This window comes from Odontesthes bonariensis, chromosome 1 (assembly GCF_027942865.1).
Source record: "Odontesthes bonariensis isolate fOdoBon6 chromosome 1, fOdoBon6.hap1, whole genome shotgun sequence".
Taxonomy (NCBI): domain Eukaryota; kingdom Metazoa; phylum Chordata; class Actinopteri; order Atheriniformes; family Atherinopsidae; genus Odontesthes; species Odontesthes bonariensis.
In genome coordinates, this window is record NC_134506.1 from 28,021,372 (window position 1) to 28,048,579 (window position 27,208).

Below are 27,208 nucleotides of genomic sequence, written 5' to 3' on the forward strand. Positions count from 1 at the left end.
TTATGTCTTTCCATTCAAGTTTTTTTTCCCTGTTGAATCACAGTGTACATCATTAAGGACAGAAAAAATGTGTTTTCTCATTCTTAATGTTGATGTCTCTTGTTAAGCAAGATAAAGGGCTCCTCTCCGTGGTGTTGTCACTTTCATTAGCCCATCTGGAGGGCTCTGCCATTATCAGAGGCTCACTAAACAAGAGTACAACAACAACCATCTAAAACCGTCCAAGCTGACAGCTTCTGTGTGAGCATCTTGGACACACACAGTCTCTCTCTCACACACACACCTACACACACACACACACACACACAAACATAGTTTGCTGAAGATGCGCGTAGCTTGTGCTCCCCATGAGAATGGCTCTTTGTTTCACGGAGCTAATCCATTACTATTCACACCCTTCTCCACTACATGTGCTCCTTTCAATTTACACTGTTGTTCTCGCAGTCTGTTCCAATCTGCTGTTGTTTTAATTGCCTCGCCCTGGCATAGCCAACTGCCACTCCTGCCAGAAAAATCCATTGTGTCTCTTAATGAAGAAAATGGACAAGATTCAACTGACTGAGATAGAGAATGAGATGACAAAAGAGACGACGAAAGACTGGACAATGGGGGTTTGTGCAAAATAGCAACAAAAAAAGGCCAAAAAGGAAGTTCAACTTCATGGTGAGATGTGAAAACGTTTTGATATGTTTTGATCAAAGCCTTTCATTAATTGCACAACTAAAACCATCCAAAAATCACAGCAATATTCAAAAGTCCCTAGACCTGTTTACAGTATTCAATTGCTTTCTCACTCGCTATATTTTTCCTTACCAAACTGTTTTCGCTCTAGCACAAAGGTAATAAAAGCCAAGTCGGCTGGTGAAGGCTGCTTAATTAAGCTGACTCAACCCTGAAAAGCCTGTGCTGATATAACTTGCAGCAAAACTAAAACAACTTTTCCTCAAAAGTCAATGTACCTTCTTAACTTTACCTCCCTGTTAAAACAACAGTAGGTTCAAAATTGTAAAATGTGGAAGAAGGATGTGGATGGCAGATCAGTCTCACCTGAAGATCTTGGGTAGGTGTAAGCTGTAAGAAAAATTCAATAACTTTGATTACAATTTAGATACGCATATCAGTCCATTGATTTATCTTTGTGCATCTGTACATTACAGTACATAAAAAATAGAAATATTTGTTTTATTTGACAGGGCCTCACGTTCTGAGTACTGGATGATTCGGCTCACATAGTCCCCAATGCTATAGGTGGTGATGGGGGCCAGTCGCACCTCATAGGACAGAGGGATTCTCAGGTCGGATATTGTGTGGGACATGAGCACACCTTTCTCTGGCTCCTTACCCCTCAGGTCTATCTGCTTTGACATCAGGTTCTGCTTGTTCTACATTCATGCATGAAAACACAAAAAGCAGAGAATATGCAGACATGTTAGGATACAGACAAATATTTATTCACATATGTGGAAGAAAAAGTATGTTCTACTTTTGGACTGAGAGGCAGCATGGAAGTGGCTGTCGAGCACACTTATCCTTTCTGTGCCCGCTCTTTCCTTTCACACTTCATCATCCCACTGCAACAAATTTACTATTAAGCTTTGATTTAAAAACAATTGTAAGCAGTGGTGTAATGGTGCTCAATGAGTTGTGTAGACTCTATATTTATGCCCCCCCAACCTTTCTAAAAAGTCTGTACAGCCAAGGATAAAACCCCTGTATTATTATTAGTGACTCGAGGACTACTCTTGCACATTTACATCACTCAGAAATGGGCTAGTCGTATTTGCACAATCACACATAATGTCTTGTGCTTGCCTTCAGGCAGTAAGGATCTTATTGGAATTGTTATGAACCACAGAGAAGGTGCAGATTTGGCAACTGGTATAACCTGGCTCCTGAGCTGCAAAATATAGTAGAAACTCAGGGTGTTTGTTAAACTAATAAGTATGCTGGCTTAAAATGATGTCTATGAGATAAATTACAAAATGCATTCATAAGACCGTAATGAACTCCAGGAGTGTGGTGATTAAATACAAGCTTATGTACGACTGGTAGACTTGCAATGCCACTACAAAGCCAGCGGGGTGAAGAGGGGCACAACAGCAATCTGTACTGGTCCAAAGATTAAACGGCGAGACAGATGCATAATCATGTATTTTAAGTTGAGTTAGCGTTTAATTATTCCTTAATCAAACTACTTATAAAGCTGTACAATTAATTTTTTTGCCTTTCAAATCTGTGGAGCTGTAACGTTATAACAATGGACTGACAAGTAGTATTTGTCAAGTAGCATGCATTGCCCTACTACTGGAGTTTGAATGATCTTTTTAACTAAATATGTCAAAGGCCATATATTTTTCTTTGTTATTAACTGAAGTAAACTAAAAGAAGAGGTAAGCCACAGGTGATTCCCTTTTTCATTGCATGGCAGGGATGTGACCCACCCAACTACGCTTCTACTTGGCTTACTTTGATGATCGTAAACCCCAAGCAATCATCTTTTCTCATACAAAGCCCAAGCTACCCAATCAAAGAAGACAAAAAGCACACATTAGAATTAAATTATGCAAGGCAGGCCAAACCATTGCCACCTTAGGACAGAAAGACTTAAGGCTAGCACACCAGCTGACTAAATGATGCGCATCAGATGGGCGTGTAAAAGTGGGTGTGCTGAATGTTGACTGGAAAGTAAGTTGAAATACTGTCCATACCTTTTCACCTCACTGATCACAGATAACCTTGGGGAGAGTCGCCCCTGTTAAAGCAACACTAGAAGAGTTTGTGAAACTTGAAACTGTGTGCTTCTGACTCATTTTGAATAAAACCAATCTTTATTATGCACATTTCTGGGCCTGAAACTTCCCTGGAGGACTAAAATACAGTTTTGATTTCTGGTACCATGTGACAGCAACATTTATTACCTGATCATCAAATTATTGTAGGCTACCTTCCTAAATCTGTGCATGCTTGCTTGTATTTATTTATTATGAGCACACAGTCTGCACTTCTAGGCATTTAGCCAGACAAGGCTTACACAGAACTTGTCTTGAATTGCATAAGTTTTCAGTCTAATTTTTTATCCAAAACAAAGCTGTCCTGCTTCAGTCATTAGATACGTTGGAGGCCAGCAGAGGCAACATTACTTTGGAGCTCTCCCACATCAATATCTGCTCTAAAAAATACATACTGGTTCAGTTTTAGTGCACTCAGCGAGCTATGTGATTTCCCCCAGTGATGCAGTGACAGGGACTCAATAAACATTACTTGAGTAGCAGAAATTAAATATATATATTTCTTGGAATGTCCCTTTTCAGTCATTAATGCTTTCCAGCAAGCACACAAAGCCCCACATAAAGAACCTCGATTTAATCCAATTGGACATTCATCAAAAGAATGAAAATGTAAAATGATTATGATGTTTTGCAAGAGCAGTTGTCTCGGTCTCTCTTTTTATTTTTTTTCATTTTTTATTTTTTTAAAGTTGGGCCATTTTTTCTGTCAGCATCACATTTGATAGAGCTATTGCTGGGTTATTCCACCCACAAAGAAAAGGATCCATTAGCTGTGTATCTGCCTCTGCTCCCAGCTACTTAAAGACCTGACAGTGAACTCAATCTAATGCATTAGGTCAGCCACTTCACGATAACAACTTAGTACACCCACAGCATGCCATTATCAGGTAACTCATAAAGCAGAGCTGTGTGTGTAGATACTGTGTGTGATGTGTGTGTTTATGTTAAAGGCCTACTGTACAGATCCCTTTGAGACATATTCTCTGTTATCGGCCATGAATTTATATTTTTGCATGATTCATTGCAATAAGTGAATTAAATTAAATGCAGAAATGGCATGCTCGCTGTTTTACTCAGATCATCCTAACTAAGAAGAGTCTATCAGTAAATGAAATAAGGTTATCTGATTTTCCATTTAGAGCATTTGGGGTTAAATTGGTAACAGTCAAACAAGAGGCCTGTCTTAGCCGGTAGTATTGAGAGTTGAAAGCTCCTAGATGCGTCAGCTACTCTGGTCTTACCGACACTAAAGGCTCTAATGTGAACAAGAAAAGAACATGTTTATCGAGCTTTATCGAGTCTTTTGGTGCACAGACAGCAATCCTGCAAAGACACAGCATTTTGTTTACATCGGTGGTTCCCATCACAGGATTCATTCATTCCTGTGATGGGAACCAGTGATTTTTCCACAACGTTAACTGAAGGCTAAAGAGATGTGTTTTCATCCAAAAAAAAATGTGGACAAATTTTTTAAAATGCATCTTCAAAGCAAATGGGCATCAGTCACAATTCCAATTGTCATCGTAAGCATCCACATTGCCACATTCGTTGGACAATAATGCTGTAATTATTTAGAAGCCCGTTAGATTTGCACGGTTTGTGAGAATTAAAATAGTGATTTATAAGATAAGCATGCATTGTCATCGAGCTACCTGAGCAGCTGAAATCTTTATTACATCACTTTGTACATTCGTTATTATAAGATATAAGTCAGCTCTACTGGTCTGTCTGCGGATGCTTATCTTATAGCCTAAATCACTATTTTAATTCTCACAAACTGCCAAACGGGCTTCTAAATGATTAGGCTACAGCATTATTGTCCAACGAATGTGTGCATGTGGTTTATTTCACACAACGTTTGTTGGCAGTTTTGCATCTCCTCTTCCAATTTCCAAGCAACTCAGTTCTCTTAAGCATTCGTGCGCTTGTGTGTGTTTTAATGTTTAATGTTTATATCCTATGAATAACTGCAAAATAAACATGGCCAATATTTAGTGAACATGTGTTCATATATAGTCTAGCCATCCAAGCCATCGAAACCACTCTCACCTGACTAGAGGTAGGTGTTGGTATGCCGGGCGATTAGTGCTGGCGTAGACCAATTAAATGTGCCAGCTGTGAACGAGGCGAGGGTATGGAATGTTAACCCATCAAAGCCACTTGCAGCTCTGTATGCAGAGCGATTACTATCCCCGCAGATCAATGACACACATGCCAACCAGCCATCTGTACATTTTCGCGCGCTCTCTCTAAAAATAGATAAACCAGGGAAGCAATTGTACACGCCCCAGCTACTGCGGAAATTATGTGATCAGGATTCCAAAAATATTCTCACAAACCACGAATCAAACTGGCTTCTGAATAACAAATTATTAGGTATTAATAATTATTGTCCAACGAATGTGGTGTTTCAGATCAGTCACCCTTTCGATGACAATGCATGCTTATCTTATAAATCACTATTTTAATTCTCACAAGCCGCGCAAATCTAACGGGCTTCTAAATAATTACAGCATTATTGTCCAACGAATGTGGCATTGCGGATGATTATTTCCACAATTTTATGAATTTATAAATCACCATTTATTAAATAAAAAAAAACGTTTCCACACTAAAATTGGTTATTAAATAATTTACCATAGATATGTAGGCTACCCAGACAGACCAGTAGAGCTGACTTATATCTTATAATAATGAATGTACAAAGTGATGTAATAAAGATTTCAGCTGCTCAGGTAGCCTGGCCTAAACGACTGCAGGGGGGCCTAAACGACTGCTCCCTGTAGCCTAAACGACTGCAGGGGGGCCTAAACGACTGCGGCCTAAACGCCAATGGCCTAAACGACCTGCTCCCCTGCCAACTATTGTTAGGAGATGGCAGAGTTGAGAAAAATGCAGGTAACAAACAGCTGATTGGTTCTTCTACAAAATTTTGAGGACAAATACAAATCCAGTGGCCTGGACTATCTATAATAGAAAACAAACAGATGTTATCGTGTCTATTCCTTTACGTCAGTGATGTGTGGCCAGGTTCATTCTACAGTAGAAGAATCAGCTGATTGTTCCAGATCAGTTGTAAGAGTGGAATCATAAGTAAGTTTGCTCTGTCAGTACTGATTTGCATTTGGTGTTCCCATCTGCCCAAATGTGCATCAAGTTTAATCTAAAAACTAAAATAACATCTCAAGGGAGTACTTTTTGAAAAAATAAATCTTTTACATTAACTTTTTCTACTCATTCAGCTCAGACAAAACTTTTTAAATGCATGTCGAAAAGCATTGATAATGCCAGACTAGTGAAACATCCCATATCATTACCTATAAATGCCCTTTATATAACATTATACACTCTGCTTTCCCTACTATCGTCCCAGGTGTGATGCTACTTTTGTCTGTGTATTCACCAACAAAATCAGCTAGACTGAGCTGATCATTTTTATTGACACAATCATGCGAGTCCTGCCAGGCTTGTCAAGAATTTGGTGTGATTCCAATTACTGTGTGAGTCCCTTATGGCTGCCACAGTCGAAGTCCTCCAAGTGTGTTTGGCAACATGCTTGGAATGAAATCCTTCCTTCCTCACAGGCTCTGTGCCACTAATGGCTGCTCAATCTCCTTTTCTCCCAGCCATTCCGGTTGGTTTCATGTTAGTTGCCCCAACTTTTCAGACTCTATTGCCAGTCGTAAAAGCAAAGCGGACTCAGTTATTGTTACACTAAGAACATAAACTACAACTCTTTTCATTAATTATTACAATTTTTAAACATTTTGTATGAAACATTATTAATCCATGTCATTCCTATCTGTTCATTTTATTTATTGAATTTAAAAAGGATTCAGTTTCTTAACCATCGTGCTTTCATTTCCCAAAACATTTCTTTTTGTGGTTGAAGATATTGAATGATGAAAAAGTGAATTATCACTCAGTCCTCTCTGCTAAATCAGAGACGACCTTGCAATTAACAATAACTTAAAGGCAGCCTGCTGTATAATACTTTATGTTGCCCTTCTCATGAAAAAGCAGCAGTGTGACAGTTTGGTCACATCCACAAAGGATGACAGATTTCAAACAACAATGTGCCTTACACAGTTTTCACAAAATAGTCCTGCATCCCTACATGCTAACTGTAAGTTAGCAATGTGTTTGGCAGCTGTTATGGACTGTGTGTGCATATATTGCAGGAACTGTACATCCTGTGGATTGATTTTGCATTGAGCCAACACTGCATCGAGTAGCTTTTAGAACAGGGCACTTACTTAGTGTACCAAATTTTCAGAAACAACTACAGTTAGCTGACACTCAGTTGATTATTTTGGGCAGAGCGGCAGTGATAGAAAGTTCCCCACTAACACTGACCGCATTATTCATCTGGTACTTCTGCAAACTTTCAACGGAAATAGCTGGGATTGACAGATACACCAATGCACTGCAGCAGTTATTGGACTGAGTCTCTCGCTTCCTTCCTGTCATGCTCACGTTGCTTCAATGAATGTTCTGCTAAAAACATATCCGGCATGAGAATTGAAGTTGCACAATTCAACAATGTCAAAGGTAATTTAGCCCACATCTGGGTAGCAATGAAAATATTCAATATCTTTTTTATTTATTATTATTATTATCATCACCAAAAAATATTTCAAATAGGACGAGTTAAAGTATTCCATCTGCACCGGAGTAGGACTGACAGTTCTTTTCATTTTTGGTTTCAAACTTTTACATTTGTAAAATATTGGAAGCTTTGAAAGAAAACGTCACAACCCAAATTTTTTGAAGCCAGATTTAAATTCGAAAATGTATCACTTTTGTGGTCTCGCATACTTGCTCCATAGCCAGCATTGACTACACAGAATAATACATGACAATGCAGTGTATTGCACTTAACATCAAAGCAGTTACAGTACACATTTAAATAAATTGTGTCCTTTTAACACCAACTTACACTCAAATTCAGCCATAAAAACATTTACACTCTGCTCCAACGGTGTCTGCATAATTATGTTGACTATAGTAGAAAAGAGAAGCTTAGCTCATGTAATATGCATTGTGTGTGTATTAATTGGAAGAGATGAGTTGATCATTTTGAGAAGTCTGAACTTTGAAAAAAACAAAATGTTCTTTCTTCAACAATGGATTGGGTCCATACACTCTCTCTCTTCCACACACACATACTTCTTTTGGTCCATTTTATAGTGGGTGGGAGACAGATGACATAAATAAATTTCTGGACTTGGAGTATGCACAAACACACATACACTCAGACACTGCATGGACCTAGAAACACACACCGGATCAATGAAGTGCTGAAGTGTGACTCAGTGGAATATACTGTGGCTTCTCCTACTGCAGCTTAAAATCTCTGTTTCCCTGTCTGCATCTGTGAGCTCTCCTTGTTAGGTCAGCAGACATAATGTGTCTGTGTGCGTTTCTATATTTCTAGGTGCCATGCAAGGAGGAAGGGGAACAGTACGAAAGATGCAGACAGAGAAAGTGATGGGAATGACATATTTCAAGGGGGGAGAGAAGCTGAATGATAAGAGTGACAAGTTCACCTTTTACTCTTGATGTGTGTGTGTTTGTGTGTGTGTCTGTTGGTGCATGTATATGTCTGTGCCACACATATGCTTTAAAGAATTTCAGGCAGACACTGTTTTCAGTTGTGTCTCCATCAGAGTAAAAAAGATGTGTGAAAAAAGGTGAGAGGCAGGGAGTTGCTATGAGACACAGAGTGATGCATGTCAGAGAAACTTGGATTGACAGTGTGGGCTGAGGTGCCCTCTTCAAATAACAAAGTGTGTGAGGTTAATTTGTATATAATCCTCTGTTAACTAAACTCTTTTATGATTAACAAAGCAAATGTTTGACATAATGTGTGTGTGTGTGTGTGTGTGTGTGTGTGTGTGTGAACACTTTGAAGTGTTCATTGTGTCTGTAGAATATTGATGCTTGCATAAGCTCATGTGGTCTCATTACTACCTGGTGTGTGAATACACAAGTACAGTGCATCTGCTAAGTGAGGTTAGTAATGTACATCAATTATTTATATATTTAATTTAATGTACAACTCTAATTCTTCATGAATATTTTTAATCTCTCATATATATGATAATGGGGTGTGTGTTTGCCCAGGAGTGTGGCTGTATGTGACAGAATCTCAGAATAAAGAAAGAGTCTGGGTGTAATTATCAGGGGAAGTCAGGTCAGCTTCCAGCTGCACCACTTCAGTGATGTTCACACAACTTAATAACAACACACAACTTTCTTGTTTGGTCGATATGGAGAGGATGTTTAAAGATGCAAAAACTGTAAGAAAGGCTTGCAGAAAGATAGCAGAAAAAACAGAAACAGATGGTACAATGAAGAAGTAGTATAAGCGTATACATTTCTTAATAGTGTGCCAAGTTGGTTCTCTGCAAAGACAACCGTATATGTTGGGGGTGTGATGTCTAACACTTTGCATTTAGAATTTAGAAAAGATTATCTTTTTAAAGGCACTATGTTGACAAACACCACGGGGCAAAAAGGCCCATACATGCCTGCTATTTTTCATTGTAAGCATTAGATTTATGTGCATGAAAATGCAATCTAAGTGGCAGCATATTTTAAAACTACCTTTACTTCTATGTACTGGATATGCAAATGGATTCCCCACTGCTACAGACACAATGCTACAACACCTTTAGAGGCAATGAGACACAAGTTAAGGTGAACCATAAATTACGCTAACCCTTGTCAACACAACGTCCAATTTGTTAAGTTTTAGAAAAGGGACAAGAGAAGAGAAATCACAGAGATTACGCTGAACATAAACACAGATGAAAAAGGTTAATATGCCAAAAGAAAGAGGGTAATTAAGATTCACTTGAGATAATCTTTTGACTTTTTTTTTTAAATAGACTTGCAAACACCTTTTATGATTAAGTAATGACTTAACTCTCAAGACTAATCGCATTACAAGTCAATTGTTTCTGTTTCCAGAAAAGTGCCCAACTTCTTCTTTCATGTTTTCTAATCCTGTTAGAAATCATTTATCTCATTATTTTGTTCAAAACCAGTCATTGGCAAACTGCTTTGGGAACTTGTTTAAAGCAACAACTGAAATGTTCACTTTAGATTTGCTTGACAGTACTATGTAAACAGAGCTGCATATAAATTTTCACATGCAGATAGTCAGGACGTACTGGGCTACGTACTTCTGACCTGTGCAACTGGTACAGTGGGTGTTTGGAGCAAATCCACAGAGACCACAGCCATGCCCAGACTTTAGTGGGAACTTACCGTGGCAGTAACTCAAGGAGGCAAGATGCGTATATGTGCCACATGCACCATGTTTATTTAAACTAAGAAGTTTAAGTCATTCAAAAAGTATGGGATGATATTAGTAAAGTTAGTGTACATCATAGCAAGAAGGTTCAAGGTTTGCAGATCAGGGATCTTACTGTTTGGAGTTTGCATGTCTTCTCTGCGCCCATGTGGGTTTGCTTCTCGTCCTCCAATTTCCTCCCAAGATTCAAAGAACATTATTGGGAATTCTAAATTGGCTGTCAGAATACCTCTGCACATGTGTGTCCCTTTGATGACCAGGGATCCTATGGTGTGCTGCGACTCTACCCCAGTGTCAACTACACATTTATTGGATAGGACAGTTGACGATAGACAGGAATCAGGGGGCAGAGAGAGGGGGAATGACATGCAGCAAGGCCGTCCGATGCGGGACTTGAATCGGGGCCAACTGCAGCGAGGACTGTAGCCTCTTGTACATGGGGTGCCTGCTCAACCCTCTACGCACCGACCACCCCGCTAATAATCATTTAGTTTAACCTGAAATTCCAAAGCGTCATATCATAGAAAGGCACTTTTTTCTGTGCTTGATTCTGTGCATTCTGTGAGCTGTTCAAATTTGAAGGGAAACAAACATCACTGTACAAGGCTATCCAACCTAACTTCAACTTCAGATGATGCTTCATTTGTTGCACCGCAGAAGTTGAAACTCTTTTTCTTTGATATCACATCACATGTCATCAGTTACAGTAATAAATTAGCCGATAACGCTCTACTAGTGCTTTTCTTTAAAGCATTGTATTCCAACAAGGAAAACTGATTTTCAAATCTAACTGGTTTTGGGAGGTTTTTTTTGTTTGCTTTTATCTATTTTTTCTTCATTATTATTCCTCAATTAGAAGATGAAAATTCCAATTCCCCCCTCATCATTAAATGTACCATCAGTATGGCACCAGTAACTGCCCTCACGAAAACAAACATGGGTGAATATTGCCCACATTAGCATCAGTTCTTGATGTTAGCCTCTAAAAACTCAAACAACACACAGAGGAGTGGAGCGCTAGTAAAGTCCAGAATTTATGGAGCTGATGTGTGACAGAAATTACAACGTGAATTCTCAGGGGTGTTATCAACCGGTCAGCAGCCATTACCTTCTGCAGTGCATGCTCTAACAACTTGGACCTGCTTAACACATATCTGGTGATGAGATTGTGCCTAAAAGAAGGATTGGTAACCTTCCATCTGTCCACGGTCCCACTGCAGACAAAGCAAATTGAGTAGCTGAGAATTAAATTGCCAGTCAAGTATTTTTCTATCAGTTTCATGCGTGATCTGAGCTCTATTTATTGACTATCTATTGGATCCTGTTTCATACCATAATAATATGCTTGGGGGGTTATTAAGTACTGCAGATGTTAAAAGTGGCACACCCTGAGGAAAATAGATTTGCAGTGGGGTGTTTGAAAAGAGGTGTAAATTAATGAAAGAAAAGAGTCACTATGGCATCTCACAGACATTTCATTAATAAATCAGGAAATTGTGTCATCTTGTAAAGGGTTAGGGGTAAGGGGGCATCATTTGTCTACTTTAAAGCGGTTCTGTCCAAAATTCATAGTAGTTTAGTAGTTTGTAATTTTATGCAGGAAACAGACAAAAATTTTGTCGAGCCCAGAGCCCCGTTGTCTTTATCCTGGTCCAGAATGCATCAGTTTGCGAAAGTTGAGCAATACTGCATTCAAATATGTGAAACTGAAGTGAGGCAAAAAACGTCAACTTGCCCTCAGTCAGAAGACATCATGAGGGAATGGAGGAGGGACCTGTGAGGTGTTTACTGAACAGCTTGGTAGTTTCTGATTCCTCACAAGATGTCAGATTTATTTCTGGCTATTGAACATCTTTTCCTTTTCAAGAGACATTGCATTTTGTTCACTGGGACATCACAGGATCTGTTGCTTCTTAATAGGTTGTGCATATCTACTGCTGATGTTTTTTTTGTGTGAAGCTTTGATAAATATTATCCTCTCTGAGGATACTCTCTTACATGCATATGCATAAGTGAAGACAACTGAATGAATGAATTAGGTACACTGATGGCAGAAAGTGTGAGCTTTATATGTCAGTGAGCCAAGTTAAAATAATGTTGTTTGCAATAAGTGACAAATTATTGAACAAATCTGTCTCTATTGTTGCAAAAAAGGTGAAATTATACCATATTAATTTCATCCTGCAAATTAAAGATGTCAGTTAAGAAACTTTAAGGGATGGAGGTTGTGGCGTGAAGAAACGGAGTGTAAAAACAGCTTGATGAGAAAAAGGAGGACCTGTCAACGCTGTTAATTCCTACACAGAGAAACCCCTGCAGTGAGGTCGAAACTAAATTAAGGAGTGTAAATAGGGATTTCACAGCCTGTTGGTGAGTCATGGGGCATTTCATGCAGACCAGCATACACACAGGAATGGAGAAACTCTGTTAATGTAAGCAAATATATTGGTCCAGCAGTATATACATATTGGGCATATTGGCATTAAGCCAAATAAATACGCACTGTCTCACATCAGGAAACACTCCCAAATTAAATTACAAGCTGAAGCAAAGTTGCAGCCATGTACTCAGCTCTACACCAAGGAATGCCACTCCACATGAACTGATCTGAGTTCTCATGTATTCGCCTCAATGTCTGCTCGTCTCCCCTGAGACCCCTACATCATTTTTGCATGTGCTAAAAAGATAGTGTCAAGGTGTTAAAAGGATGAGCTGTAGAAAAAGTTGCAGATCGGTAGATGGGTTGTGAAATTGAGATAGTATAACAATTTAATGTTCTTGCACTCTATCTAATAGTCAAGAGGACCAGTGAGATTTGCCGTTTTTCTTTCATTTGCATCACAATTCTCTTTTGCACTATTACCTCCTTCCCCACTCTGACTCCCTGCGTTATTTTTTTTTCTGTCTCTTTGTGGTCGCTTTTCTAATGCTCACATAAAAACTGGTGCAGGTAAACACCCTGAAATGACATCAAAGTCTAACAACGTTTGAGAAGTCATATACCGTCACTTAATGCAACTCATTATTTTAACGCAGCCAGCATAACAACTTGCAGCAACTATTCATCAGTGCTATTTCAGCTGAAACGCTTCATCCAGCAGTAAATGCCATTAAGTTTGCACCTATAACTTAGTACCTCTGAGCAAGAAAAATTGGAAAGTGGGAGCAAGAAATGAAAGGGTGGGTAAGAGAAGCTAGGAGGAAAAAAAAGAGACATACTTGCAGAAAGAGTTGAAAAATTTAAGAGAAAAAAAAAAAGTTGAGTGAACATTTTTAAAGAGCCTAAGCATGCAATCTCAGACCTGTGCTCATTTTCTGTCTCCCTTAAGAGTCTTACTTAATAAGGTAAGCAGCCAACTCGCAATGTGGGCGGGGAATTAGCTATTCATCCGCAGAGAAGCAAGCTGCCAGACCTGCATTCTCTCTGTTTCAGTACCTCTCTCACACACATTCAGAAACACCCCAGGATGTTGTGTATAATTCACTATTATCCTCCTGTCTTATGACTTAAGCCCAGCGATCTATAATACATAAGTAACAAAATAAGAAGGTGGTCTGAAGTTGTTCACCTATTTTCTGATGAGGTTCTGCATGTCATATCATTGGATCATGACAGAGCTCCAAAAGCAGAAGTTTGTCTAGGGTCTGCAATGTCTTGGCATTTAATAACTCCATACATTTTAACTGCCTGACACCTGGTCTCCGACTGAATCTGAGAGGAGGGTAAATTAATGTTTTCAGAGAATATCCGGGTACACGCTTGTTCTAAATTCCTAGCAAGTTAGTTCGAGACTAATTTTACAACCGTAGTATGGTTGTGAAAATAAATTCACATCAATGGAAAATCAATTATTTGAGGACAGGCAGAAACATGATAATAAAAATTATGATGTTTATAATGCCAAAAGTAAAGTGGGCTTAAATGATGGGCATCTGCAGCAGCCTCATCAATTTCAGTTACAATTAGAATTAAATACCTACCAGCCTGTCTGGCACTTGATTCCAGACGGCATAGAAATAGTATGTGAAAAGTTTCAAATGATTTTTGGTACTGTAACCTTCTGTGAACACAAGAGGAGCCTTTTAGAGTCCTTTAACTACTCTGTTGGAATCACTTTGGTCTTAGCTTTTTCTTAAAAAGCTTGGTCATTGAAAAAGAGCCTGCTTATTGTGGACATGTTTCAGATCATGAATTCGGAGTAAGAATTATCAGGGTGTTTAGTTTTTATTAAAGAAGTAACTATTTTAATTCAAAACTGGAATTATAAAAGGAATGAGAACTATGAGCCTGACAAAATGAACAGAAGAAAAAAAGGAGAGGCCCAGTTTTGTTCATTCTGTGCAGGTGTGTATTGATTGGTTACGCATTCTTGACACTCTCAAAGCCCTTAAAGCCCCATGTTTAGTTAGCATGCAATATTCACAACATATACACTTGTGAGTATGTGTGCTTGCTTGCACAGGCTGTGAACCTGTCCACTCAAGGTGATTCTTACAAAGACGTGTAACCAGTGTTTACTCTTTTCCTCTCTGCATGAGTATATGTGTGTGTGTTTAATCTGCAGAACAACCTCCGTCCTTTTTTAACTTTTGGTTTCTTGTAATTAACTCCTTTTTCCACCTGCCTGCAGCGATTCCCAGCCTGTGTCTTCCCAGCAATTCCATCTATGTCCATTCACCTGCTCCCTTCCCTGGATTAACTCAGCCCGGATTATCTCAGTCGGTTTCCTCCTGCTCTATTCTCTGCCTCTGAATTCAGCCTGCCATTTGCTCTCCAGCCACCAATTAAAAACAATACTCTAAACTGCCGATAATTGGCACAAGTACTTTGTCTCAGTCCTCAGTATCTTCTTTCAGTCCCAAGCATTGACAACTTGGTTTAAACTAATCAGTGTCAGTGGAGTAAGTATTTGATTAAAAAAAGGGGGTTTATGTTTGTCAAACCATGCTGCCATCGTGTAAAGAACATTAATATACCAATGTCTGAAGGAGTACACGCAGCTCTGTGTGTGCGCTGAAACATGCCAATAATTATACTTCTTGTGAGTCAAGTAATTGTCTGGGAGTACTGCACCTTTTGGACATTTAGCCAGAAGCCTATAATACGGTCTGTAGCCTCTGGGTCTCTCTGTGTCCACTGCAGGTTGTAGGAGTAGTTGTTTCCCTTCAGAATGCGCACAGGGTTGGGTGTATCAAAGTAAAACTCAGCATTGTAAGGCTTTGCTGTAGGAAAAAGGAGAAGGAAGTAAAAAAAAAATAATAATTCAGATAAAGAACACTAAAGTAAAAACAGTGGACAATGTTGAAAATGGAATTATGATGTTTTTTCATAAATGGACAAGAATAAAATGTTCATTTCTTTTCACTCACCAGAGACATTAAATGTGCACGTTGACGTTCCTGCACTGTTGCTGATTCGGCACTCATACGAGCCATTATTGGTGGGTTCAAGTTTGAACTTTAGCTCAGGCGTTTCCTTCGGGTCAGGCATTGACATTCGGATGAATTCACCATTGCGTAGCCAGCGAATGTCTGTTAGTCGCGGAGGGTTTGAGCGCTGGACTGTACACCTCAGGGTCACTATCTGATAGTTCCTTGAACGCACATCCTGAAAGACCGGGTCCAGAATGGGGGGATCTGTAAAAACAAACGACGTGCTACTTTTGGTCCAAGCAAATCATTTCTTCATTCAGGTTTTTTGGACATTGTTTAAGTGGTCATGCAAACTATTTTTTTTCACAAAATGTGAATTTTATCAGAGCACTGGAAAATATAGGATTTGACAAATCCTCTAGCACGGAACAACAAATGTGTAAAAAAGGATCAAGCATTACAAGTTGCAATCCAATTCCTGCTGCTAACCTCCCCTAACCAGCCGTAATTAACATGTCAGAAGTGATGTGTGGTTCTGCGGTTAATGACTTACTAGCTACTGTTGCCCTGGGGTCATCTCAGACACAGCGCAGCCAAATTACTCTGCCACAAATCACAGGCCAGCTAGTTCACCCCCGGCTAATCATGTAGATAGACAAGATGCTAATGGTGGTAACGCCCTAAAAATCGCTGATGAGATTTGATGTTAAAGCCCCCAGAGGTAAGACGGCATCACTAAAGGCCCTTATGAATCAAGTTTATCAGACGCAGATGTGTAATTATGCTCTAATCTATGTTATACCTGTAATTTACACAGATTGGGCAGCAGAATGAGCTGTTGAAGAATGACAGAAAGATCATTTTCATTTAGGACACAAGGAGAAAACAAGGAGAAACATGCTGTTAACTTGTTTCCGATAATGTAAAAATGTCTTTTTGGCCAACATGTAAATATATCTCTTTTTATCATCCATTTCTCTGTTTTTTTGTACAAATATTATAGAACTATCCACTCCTGCATCCAATCTGTTATCTTCTCGGTTCTTTTTAATATTCCTCAAGATCTTATTCCCATACATATTATGGCATGTTAAATTTGTATGTATTTGTATGTAATTTCAACCTGAAATAACTTTATTTATGCAAGCAGACATACTGGAGACTGGAGGGGATGACAGTGGAGCAGGAAAAAAAAGACTCAACCAAAATATCCTGCTTGGAGTTTTTGGTTAAGTCATCATTATATTGCCTTATACCTTAGTGTAATGAGCTTTTGTAATCAGATGCTGTTAGGTCAGGTTAGCGTATGGATGTTACTTTGTGAATCTAAGTGAATCTTACAGTTTGTGCAGCCCAATGTTACAATGTTAAACTCAGTTCTGCTCTCCTGTGAATGACTGATTATCTAACATCTTTATTAGAGGAGATGATGTTGGAGTGGGAGAACTGTCACCATGGCAACCGGGTCAATAGTGGAGAAGGTAGTTGCTTTCATTAGTAGCCTACCAAATGAAACTTTTTATTTAGTTTGTTTAATGTTCATATAACTGCATTAATAATCTTTATCAATATCACTTTGAATGATAGTAGCATAGAGAAATTTGAATAGACAAGCTAAATCAATATGGTAAATACTTAATATCTTTTTTAGCTTAAAAAACAGCTTGTTGTCATTTTTAGTTTAAGGAGTCCACAGCTCGAAACCTGAATCTAAAACATATCTCGTCATTAAGACTGCATATTTAAAAAATCTGACGTGCTCCGGAAAGTACTTCTGTACTCACTGTGACTAAAACTTCTAATCTTTATATTTTTCTACTGTATAGACAGGTGAACACAGCCAGACCAAATTCCTGTTTGAAATCAGTTTATCATTCTGTGCTTGCACTCCAGTCTGAGGAACATGAGCGAGCACATGAATGCTAAAAAGACTGAAAACCCCGCCAGCATTTAACTTCTCGGTTTCAGTGTTGGCTGTTGGTTCTAAGTCAAGTCTTCCAGGACGTTGATAAAAAACCTAATGGCTTTCCACCGACATGTTTACCATAACCACAATTGGCATATTGTGCTCATTACTAGGTCTCCTTGACCTCTTGGAACCGTTATATATGTGCTTACTACAGCCAGACGTTTGTGACGAAGGGGTTGATCTGTGAGGGGTCAATGGTCTTAGTGTAATCCTATGGACTGATTAGTGTGTCACAGTAATACATATGCATGCCATTGCCTGAAAACAGGTGACAAAGGTAAAGAATAACAGGCAAACTATGGAGCAGTGGAGTTGAAACATAGAAAAGGGAGAGAAACACTGGAGGGTAAGTTGTGAGCTTGTTTGTGAGCAGTTTATAAATCATACCAACCCCACTAGATTTGAACAGATATGCTCCAAAATTCTCCAATTTTTTATTTTTTTTGCATTCACTTCGTTCTCATCTGGGCCTTGTAGCACCTCAGTGCAATTTTTCATAGTCAAAACACTAAAATCCATGTGAATACATCATTGGTATCTGTCCTTCTGAATACAAAATTAATTCCATCCAGGAATGCAACACTGACCAAGCCAAACGTTTACAATACACAGAGAGAAAATCAATTCACACGAGCCTGAGAGGTGGTGGGGTGGAGAGTTAGGTGGGACGAGAGGAGAGAGAAAGAGCTCTTAAAGAAGACGACAATGAGGAAGACTAATGATAGAGAAAGTGTGATGTGAAAGTGAGAGAAGTTGGTGATTGAGTATGGGAGGCAGGGAGCGCATGAAAGGAGGCAGGATGCAGAAAGAGAATGGCAAGACAGAGAGAGGTCTTCTCTCATGGCCAACAGTCAGCTGATTGATGACGATGAGAATGGCAATGAGGAAGAACCTCCACCTCTCTCGGGGAGAAAAACAAAGACTGGGAGGGGAAAGGAGGGATGCAAAGCAAAATCTGCGTATCCATTTAATAATATCTGCCATAAATAATGATGACATTCTTCCCTCACATCCATCAACACTGATCAGTGGAAGGGGAAAAAAAACAAACACCTGATAAAATTAACAAATGAACCATGAAAAAGATAGAAAACAGGTCATCAGAACAAGAAAGAGTCTGGAGTCTGGATTACCAAATGTTTGATGTCTTTACCTATACTGAAACAGTCTTGTTTAGGTTGTTTTTCTCCCTTTTGGTTTGCACCTCATCACGCAATCCTTTCTCCCTCCCTTACTAACCCAGCCTCCTGGCTGCAAACTCTCTGTTAAACCCATTTCTCTCAGTCTCAGTCTTGCCCGTGTATATGTTTCATCGCTCTGTTTCTTTCTCTGTCCATAGTAGGGCGGCCACCTGGTCCATTAATCAGAGTTGGCCCAGCATGGACAGCAGTGCTCATAGTGTTGCCCTTCCACCCCACCTGCATTAGCGATTCCTGTAAATACTTCTTGCAGAGGAGGAGGGAGGAGCAAAACTCTGAGCCTTTTTATCTATCAGGTATGTCGGAGCAGGAAAATGATGCAAACTCTTCAAATTCATAAAGGGAGCTGAATTATTGTAAAGTTTATTTAATGGCTGTTCCTTTGCAGGAAGTAAATTTAATGTATAAACCAAACAATTGTCTTGATGGCGAACAAATAAATGCAGCTATGATGCAGTGTCTTGTATTTTATGCCAGGGTCCAGTATTTTAAGCTTCTGTTTTGGGGACAGCCATAGCCAGAGACTTTTATAATTTTGGGATTGTCTGTCCGTTATTAATGCAACAGTAATAGAACTCCTTGAGGGGCTATCTTTAAATTTTGTGCTAATATTCACTTAGACCTCATGTTCATCCAATTCTTGAGAAGTGATAACAAGTGGACATTTGTCTTAATTTGCCAGGTTCAAGTACGAGCTGGTTAAAATTTGGTGGCCAAAACCTAAGACTGCAGCTCGAGAATGAATACATTAATTATGAGAACATTTCACACAAATGTCGAGTGCAATAAATACATGAAGTGATGACATTTTATACCCAGATTTTCTAAAAGTTAACTAAGAAGTAAAGTAAAATGTATATTATCTGATCTACACATTTCTTTGCTTGTCGCTTCTTCAACTGCAACATGACTTATAGAGGTTTAGAGGTGGTAATTCTAACTTCCCTCTTGTCTGAATGCTACCCTGTTTGTTTTTGCACTCTTGTCGGCAGGCTGGTTTTTGGTCTGTTGTTACGTCCCAACCACTGGTAGCTCTCAGTGCTCTCAAGCCACCTAATAGTTTGTTTAGCTCACTGTGTGACCTTTCTTTCTTGCGTTTACCGAGTGCCCGCTAAACCTCTCCGTCATTTGCCAGCCAACCTGCTCTTCACACCAGCCACCTGCATGTCATAGGATTTCTACCTGCGTTTCTTCTCAAGCTCGCTGGCATCCTGCACACCTCTGCACAGCGCTTACTTTTTCCACTTTCCTGCCTGCCTATCCACTCTTATATTAGGCCAAGATCTATTTACTAAAGTCCACTTGTTAGTGCTCTCTTAACATCAAGCTCCCAAAAGTTGACTTTTCTTGAAAATTGTTGAGACTTTGATTGACAGTTTTCTCTTATACTTTCATATAATTTCAGTAGAGGGTTAATCGAGGATTTGGAGAAAATTTCAAATTAAAAAACTGAATTTGAATGAGCACAAATTAAAAACATTTTTAAAAATGCTTGTCAAAGAAGGGACACACCGTGTTGGTAAGCAGGCTAATAGTTACGGAATACGGATACATATTCACAGTAAACTTTTGTTCTTGTTTCACTTTGATCTTTTTTCTTTGTACTGCTGACATCAATATTTCTATCGCTACCACTGTGTGCTGATACTTGCTTTGGGATGATGAAAGTGTCATCTGTATTATGTATTTAGTGGACAAAATGTTCCTATCCTGTAACAGTCTTTGAAAACATCTGTTTACTAATCAGGGCTTATTTACATCGGACTGCTCTCCGAGATGGTGTACTCTGAAAGCATCTAACGCCTGCCTTGGTCCTGATCCAAAGAATGCTGTTTTAGGTTGTAGTGTGTTGAGTTTTCAGGTGAAAAGGATCTGACGCACACTTACATTGCACATTCAGTTGGACCTGTGCCTCTCTGCGCTTGATGTTAAGACCATTGTACGGAGCTGTCTGACACCGATACGCTCCCATCATGTCACGGCTGACATTCTTTAGCCTCAAGCGGCCGTCAGGTGTCTCCGCCACAGTTTGCCCTGAAGGCATCAGCAGGTCCTTCTCTGCCCGTGACCACAGAATTGGAGGACGGGGTTTACCATCAACTACCAAGCACACCAGCTCAGCGTTGCCTCCCTCGCGCACACTTACAACCTGACCCCCTGGTGGAACTGACAGCATTGGAGGAGAAACTGGAGAGAAGGAGAGGAAAGAATAAAACAAGAAAAGACAATAAACTATTTATCTCAGCAGTAGATTAACCAAAATGGTTAAAAGAAAGAAATATTCTTCCTGCATTAAAGTGTGTGAATACATTAAATATGTAAACATGAAAGCCTGTTAGAATAATACAACTGAAAATGTAGTTACTTCGGTATATAAGGTAAATGAAAAACCTTACATGGATGAAACATGGATGAAGAACTGAAGCTATGACAGTTTCTGACATTCACGAGAGACATGTCATAAGATAACACAAAGTCAGAATGAAAAATTGAAAACATTGAAAATAATCATTACTCCTCAGTACTGAGTATAAAAACATTTTGGTTAATTACACACAAACACACACTTTGCATGACTGCATGACTGAGTCATGGTTGAGACGAGTTAAATCACTTACATGTTGAAAAAAAGTGGATCTCCTCATGTTTACAATTCATCACTTAGCACAAAAGGAGTATCTAGTTTTCTTCTTTTTAAGTAGGGTTGTGTGGATTGCTCATGAGGGGAGCAGGTCGTTTAGGCCATTGGCGTTTAGGCCGCAGTCGTTTAGGCCCCCCTGCAGTCGTTTAGGCCAGGCTACCTGCAGCTGAAATCTTTATTATTGTACATACGTTATTATTTGAAGTGGGCGTTTTATTTTGAAGACGGTTTGTGCAGTTACTCTTCCTTTCTTCACGTTCACCACTCGACATGTTTACACCGGTGCGGCAGTCACTGACGATGTAAGTTATGTTCATACTGATGTGAAATGAATGTGTACATGTTACTTACCTTTCTGATAGTGTTTTCTTGCTCCTGGTGTGTATTTGCACTCTTTAAAATGTCCGTTTCTGCTCGTTAGCATGATCGCGATTTAGCATTGTTAGGCTAACCGAATTTGTATTATACAGCATTATTGTCCAATGAATGTGGCAATGCGGATGATTATTTCCACAATTTTATGAATTTATAAATCACCATTTATTAAATTAAAAAAACGTTTCCACACTAAAGTTGGTTATTAAATAATTTACCATAGTTATGTAGGCTACCCAGACAGACCAGTAGAGCTGACTTATATCTTATAATAACGAATGTACAGTAATAAAGATTTCAGCTGCTCAGGTAGCCTGGCCTAAACGACTCCTCTGTCGGCCTAAACGACTGCAGGGGGGCCTAAACGACTGCGGCCTAAACGACCTGTATCCCTCATGAGTAGTCAGTGTCTTACCTGCAGTAGACAGCATTTAAAGGGTTATCGGTTTGGAGAATCAGAAACAAATTGTGACGGTCCAACCAACCATGAGAAGTGGGACTTTTTTGCCATCTAAAATTAACAACTCCCTCAGAGATTGAAAGAGAGCTATAATGCAGATTGTATCTGCTTCACTTCTGCATCAAACAGGTATTTAATTTTTCACTTCATTTTCTCAACCAAAGAATGCCTGCGTAGCAACTTGGTCTGGGCTGCAATATTTTGTGGCATCTGGGACTCTAGCTGTTTCTGTGTGCAGAAATCACGCATTATAAAAATCCACAATATAGTGTTCGTGCAAACAACCATGACATTTTGCAGGTTTGAGTTGTTTTAGATGGCTAAAAAGGATCTGCTGTCTTTGCCTCTTTCTGATTAGGTTTTAACTTAGCTCATCTGTCAGGAAATGTTCTGATTCTCCAAACTGAGAGTGCTCTGACTGCTGTGTACTGAAGGAAAGACACTGATTACTGCATTGTTGCACAGTGAGCTACTGTTTTTCATGCTCGGGCTATATGAGGAGAAAAAATCAGCAAGTTATGCAACGGGAAGAAGCCTTCTGGATAGGACTTTTCATGCAAAACATTGTGAACTGATAGTTTCTTAGAATTATTCCAAGTTTTTTATTTTAATATTTTTCTGGCCTATCAAAGATTTGAAATCCATGACAACTTGACTCAGTCTGACGGGATTATGAGTAAAAATAAAAAAGAAAGAAATCTCACCACTGTTCTGAGAGATGTTGACATCCACACGCAGCTCTGGCACCCTGCTGCCTGGGAAGTTTGCCACACAGCTGTAGGTGGCCAGGTCTCTAAACTTCATGTCCACAATCTCCAAGCTACTGGTGCCGGGTGCCATGTCTGGGTCGCTGCGTAGTAATATCAGGCTTTCCGAGTTGAAAACCGGTGCACCATTCTTGTACCAGGTGTAATTGATTTTGTCTTGTGGGGTGGCATCAACGTGGCATGACAGCTTCAGGTCACGACCCATTTGGATGGTCTCACTGTCTTTGTTGGAGTCTGGTGTGATTTGAAAGGTCAGGTTGCTCATTGCTGTGTGACGTCGTAGCAATGGAAGAAGAAACACAAAGAGAAGGTTAAATATATGGCATGGTTACTAAAATACTAAGATGTTGCCAGGTTTCAGAATTGCATAACTAAGTTACGTCCATAGAACTATTTGGGACTATTAAACTGTGGCCATGTCTCAACAATACTTGCCCACATGATATTGAATCTTTTTCTATGTGATGATTGAGGTCTGCACCATAGGACTATACATTAAACATGGATAAATTAGATCTTGTTTTGTCAAATATTAAATCAATCATGATAACCTCCAATGTCTTTAAAGGGGATAGAGAATCAAAATCGTCTTTTTCCCGTTTTTGGTGTTAGTCCTGAGTCTCCCCGCTGTGGGGAGTACACACGAAGTGCCAGCAAGCGTCAGAACCTCTGTTTCAAGTACTCCCCTTTTTAATATATATCCCCCTATCCGTTTTTGTGAAAAAGTGACGTCACTTTTTCAGAAATCGCCCCCCCCCGCACCCAAGTCCACAGCCACTCCGTTTTAGACACGCCCCTTCGGCGAGAAACAGGAACAGGTGAGCCTTCCAAGGCTGTGAAAGCGGACTACGATCGTTACATATTCTTCCCCCGGAAAGCAATGTTCGCGATCAATGGCTTTTATTTATTTTTAACAGCATCCCCAACCGCCGACTTTTCCTTTGCACTGCGCATTTCACGGACTACAGTTTCACAAAGCTCCGTTCCGAGCAGCTCATGGTCAGTTCCGACAGGGACAGACCCAGACTGCAGCGAGGTATGAGCTCGCTGCGCGCTCGCTGCGCGCTCGCTGCGCGCTCGCTGCGCGCTCGCTGCGCGCTCGCTGCGCGCTCGCTGCAGTCTGTGTCTCGCTCCGGTGATCAGCTGCACCTCTCCAGGACTATGGGGCGAGCAGGTCGGATCACAGCTGACCCTTCTCACGCTGCACATGGACTATTTGCATGAGGCTTCGGTCCATTCGGACTAGAACCTCCCGTCACAAAAACAGTTTTTCCCCCTTGCAGTCGGACTTATGAACACTTCATAATCACCTCATAACCTGCCCCAGTCACTTTACCATAATTAAAATTGCACTAATGAAGCTGCACTGTTGTTGCTCTGTATATTGGATACTGTGTATTGTTGTACACACCCTGTACATTTTATATTCATATTATTCTTTATTTTTTATCCTATGTTACATGTTTGAACCTTACGCCGCAGCAAATTCCTAGTTAGTGAACACTGTTCACTAACAATGGCAATAAAACGAATTCTGATTCTTATGAGCTTTCTTTTCAGTCAGTGTATTACTCTATAGCTCTGTTTTCAGTGAGAGCAAGGGCAGCCAATCAAGCAACGGCAACCTGCATTTCATAATGAGGTTGCCAGATAAGCTCTGAAACGACAGAAAAAGACGCATTCTTAACCCAGCATAGTAACAGCTGTTTCAGAGAGCCTTTTAGGGAGGTTCTGAGCCATTACAGACCCAACCAATTTTTTTGGGCTACATATCACATCACAGAACAAGGATTAATGCCCCATTCAACCATTCTCTATCACCTTTAAGTAAATCAAAGTGTCCTCATTTGTAAAAGATAGAGTGAAAAATCTCATGGAGAAATAGTGTAGTAAAAAAAACGGCATGATGGGTGTAATTGCTACATATCTTGTCCTGTTTTGTGTGTCTTCTGAAATGAGGAACTATGAAGGGATCACACCATGCCCCATACTTTTGCCCTAAATGTAAGTGTTCGGGCTTGTCATTTTAGTGTAAAGTTTTAATTGCTTATCACTAAGATGCAAAATGTGACCAAAGTGGCATGCCATTCATATGTAATGTTGTGGGAAGATGTTGGTTTGAAAAGTAATCAGTGTGGACACACTGCAAGCTGTTCTTCATGCCGGTTGATCTTACACAAAAAGATAAAACAATGCTCAACTTCTTCTCGTGTTCATTAATTAAAAATTTCATGTTGTGTTTATTTTCTATTTTAACATAAGGTTCTAATCAAATTTGAAACCTCTGTAACTCCCTTAAATTCTAACGACTCCAAGGGTGATATATATTTACATATATATATATATATATATATAGAGGGAGGACTGGCGGCCTGTCCAGGGTGTACCCCGCCTCTCGCCCATTGACTGCTGGGATAGGCTCCAGCCCCCCCGCGACCCAACCGACGGATTCAGCGGTATAGATAATGGATACCGGTGAACTTGTGTTTGTGTGTGTGTGCTTGTGCGTGACACTGAAACAATTGAATCAATCTAGAATTATAACAACAACTCCAAACTTTTTTGCGCCATTAGTTTGTCAACTTTATCTGGTCAAAAAGGAAGAAATGTTTGCATATTCAAATTTACTAAAAGGCTGTCACTGCAGTAAGGTTTCTTTAAATTTGTAAAGATTACATGTATATTGAAACTGATGAACATTTGCCGGATTTTAAACAATCAAATCTCAAAACAGCATCACAAAGAATGTATGTGGAGGAGAATAAAAGAGTAAAAAGCAATTAAATGCATAGAAGTGGATTGCTTCGGAGCAAGATGGCTAATACAGAACATTAGATGAGTGTGTGACACCGTGTGAGGAATAAGGAGGGGGCAGCATGACAAAAAGAACCCAAAGGAAAAAGGAAATTGGATAATAAAAATAATGGGAGAAAGAGGAACAAGCAAATTGTGAAGAAGGACGATACAAAAGGAGCCAGATACAGAATAAAATAACAAGGGGATAAGGAGGAGGGGGGGAACAAAATCAAGGACAAAGAGTAACTCTCACACTGTCACATTTAATTTTCAGTTTCAAAGGCTGCGTTTTCCCAACTGATTTCCATGTTGAATATAAAACAGCTCTCTGTTTCCCTACCAAAAGGAGAGACAGGCAGTGAGGAGGAGAGGAAAGCTTAATTTAAACTCCTTTCTAGCTTGTTAACAAGATGCTGAGGTGGAGCCATAGATATACGACAGTGACCATATGGTTTACACAAGCCTGCAACTTCACGTAATGAGTGTATGCGTTCATATGAGTGTGCGTGTGTGTGTCGCCAAGGGATTACTCAGCGAGCAGCGACATAAATCTGACTATGCGGTCAAATTATATCGTCTTTATCATGGGGCCAAAAAGAAAGTACAGATGACGTACAGTAAATCATTAACTTTTAAAAGTGGACACATTTTAAAGCTGCAGTCTGCAAGATTTGTTGTTGTCATACGTAAAGTCCTACTTTTTGGCATTTTAAGAGTTTACATGATCTATCAGAACGCTTGAAGTTGAAAACGGTGACCTCCGTAGTCGCAAAATGCAAGAAATGCTTATTTTTTTAACCGAAAAATAAAAAGTTATTCAACTTCCTGTCCCGCCCCATCAAAACACATGAGAACTCGTGCACGTAGACGTGCACGCCAGATGCGCCTACACGACTCCTCATTCATCAACTCACCTGTCATTTGCGATCATGGAAGACACAGTAAGTAGACTAGCCCGTAATGAAGTTCAATAGTCCAGATAAATAAGCGTGGGGACGAGCCTACCTTGTATCGCGCGTGCACAATCGGTGATTGACAGGCAACAGAGCCCAGCTCGTAAACCTGATTGGTTACCTTTTACCGGTCCGGTCTGCAATTTTGTAAACAAACCTGCTGGCTTTGGAGGGACCTAGCGGGACATATAGGGGACCTAGAGAACTCTTTTTTTTTTTGTATTGGGGTATTTAATGTACTACTTTCAGAATCCCCGGACAGTTCCAGGCATTATGCTTGAAAAAGAGTTGCAGACTGCAGCTTTAAGGTCATAATATAAGATAAACTTAGAATGAGGGTCCTGGAAATGTTTGTAAGTAAATTTATCGTTCTTTAAAGTCATGGAAACATGACTGTGGGGCTGCATGTGTATTTAATTGCATATGTCTCCTGCCAAACTGCAGATTTCTATTGCAACGCACTCACTGACTGACTTTGACTGTGTCTCTCTCTCTCTCTCTCTCTCTCTCTCTCTCTCTCTCTCTCTCTCTCTCTCTCTCTCTCTCTCTCTCTCTCTCTCTCTCT

The 27,208-nt window shown here is 39.8% G+C and overlaps 1 protein-coding gene across 2 annotated transcripts in view; it reads right to left on the reverse strand.

Annotated features, from left to right (window-relative positions):
• Positions 1–27,208, reverse strand: part of mdga1 (MAM domain containing glycosylphosphatidylinositol anchor 1) — a 221,418-nt gene that overhangs the window by 40,550 nt on the left and 153,660 nt on the right. For both annotated transcript variants that reach the window (XM_075462887.1, XM_075462877.1), the window contains exons 8-13: positions 22,832–23,161; positions 20,539–20,838; positions 15,481–15,747; positions 15,185–15,333; positions 1,202–1,382; positions 1,048–1,071 (exon numbers count right to left, since the gene is read on the reverse strand). In XM_075462887.1, the coding sequence (XP_075319002.1) occupies positions 1,048–1,071; positions 1,202–1,382; positions 15,185–15,333; positions 15,481–15,747; positions 20,539–20,838; positions 22,832–23,161 (1,251 nt within the window). The remainder of the gene's footprint in view (positions 1–1,047; positions 1,072–1,201; positions 1,383–15,184; positions 15,334–15,480; positions 15,748–20,538; positions 20,839–22,831; positions 23,162–27,208) is intronic.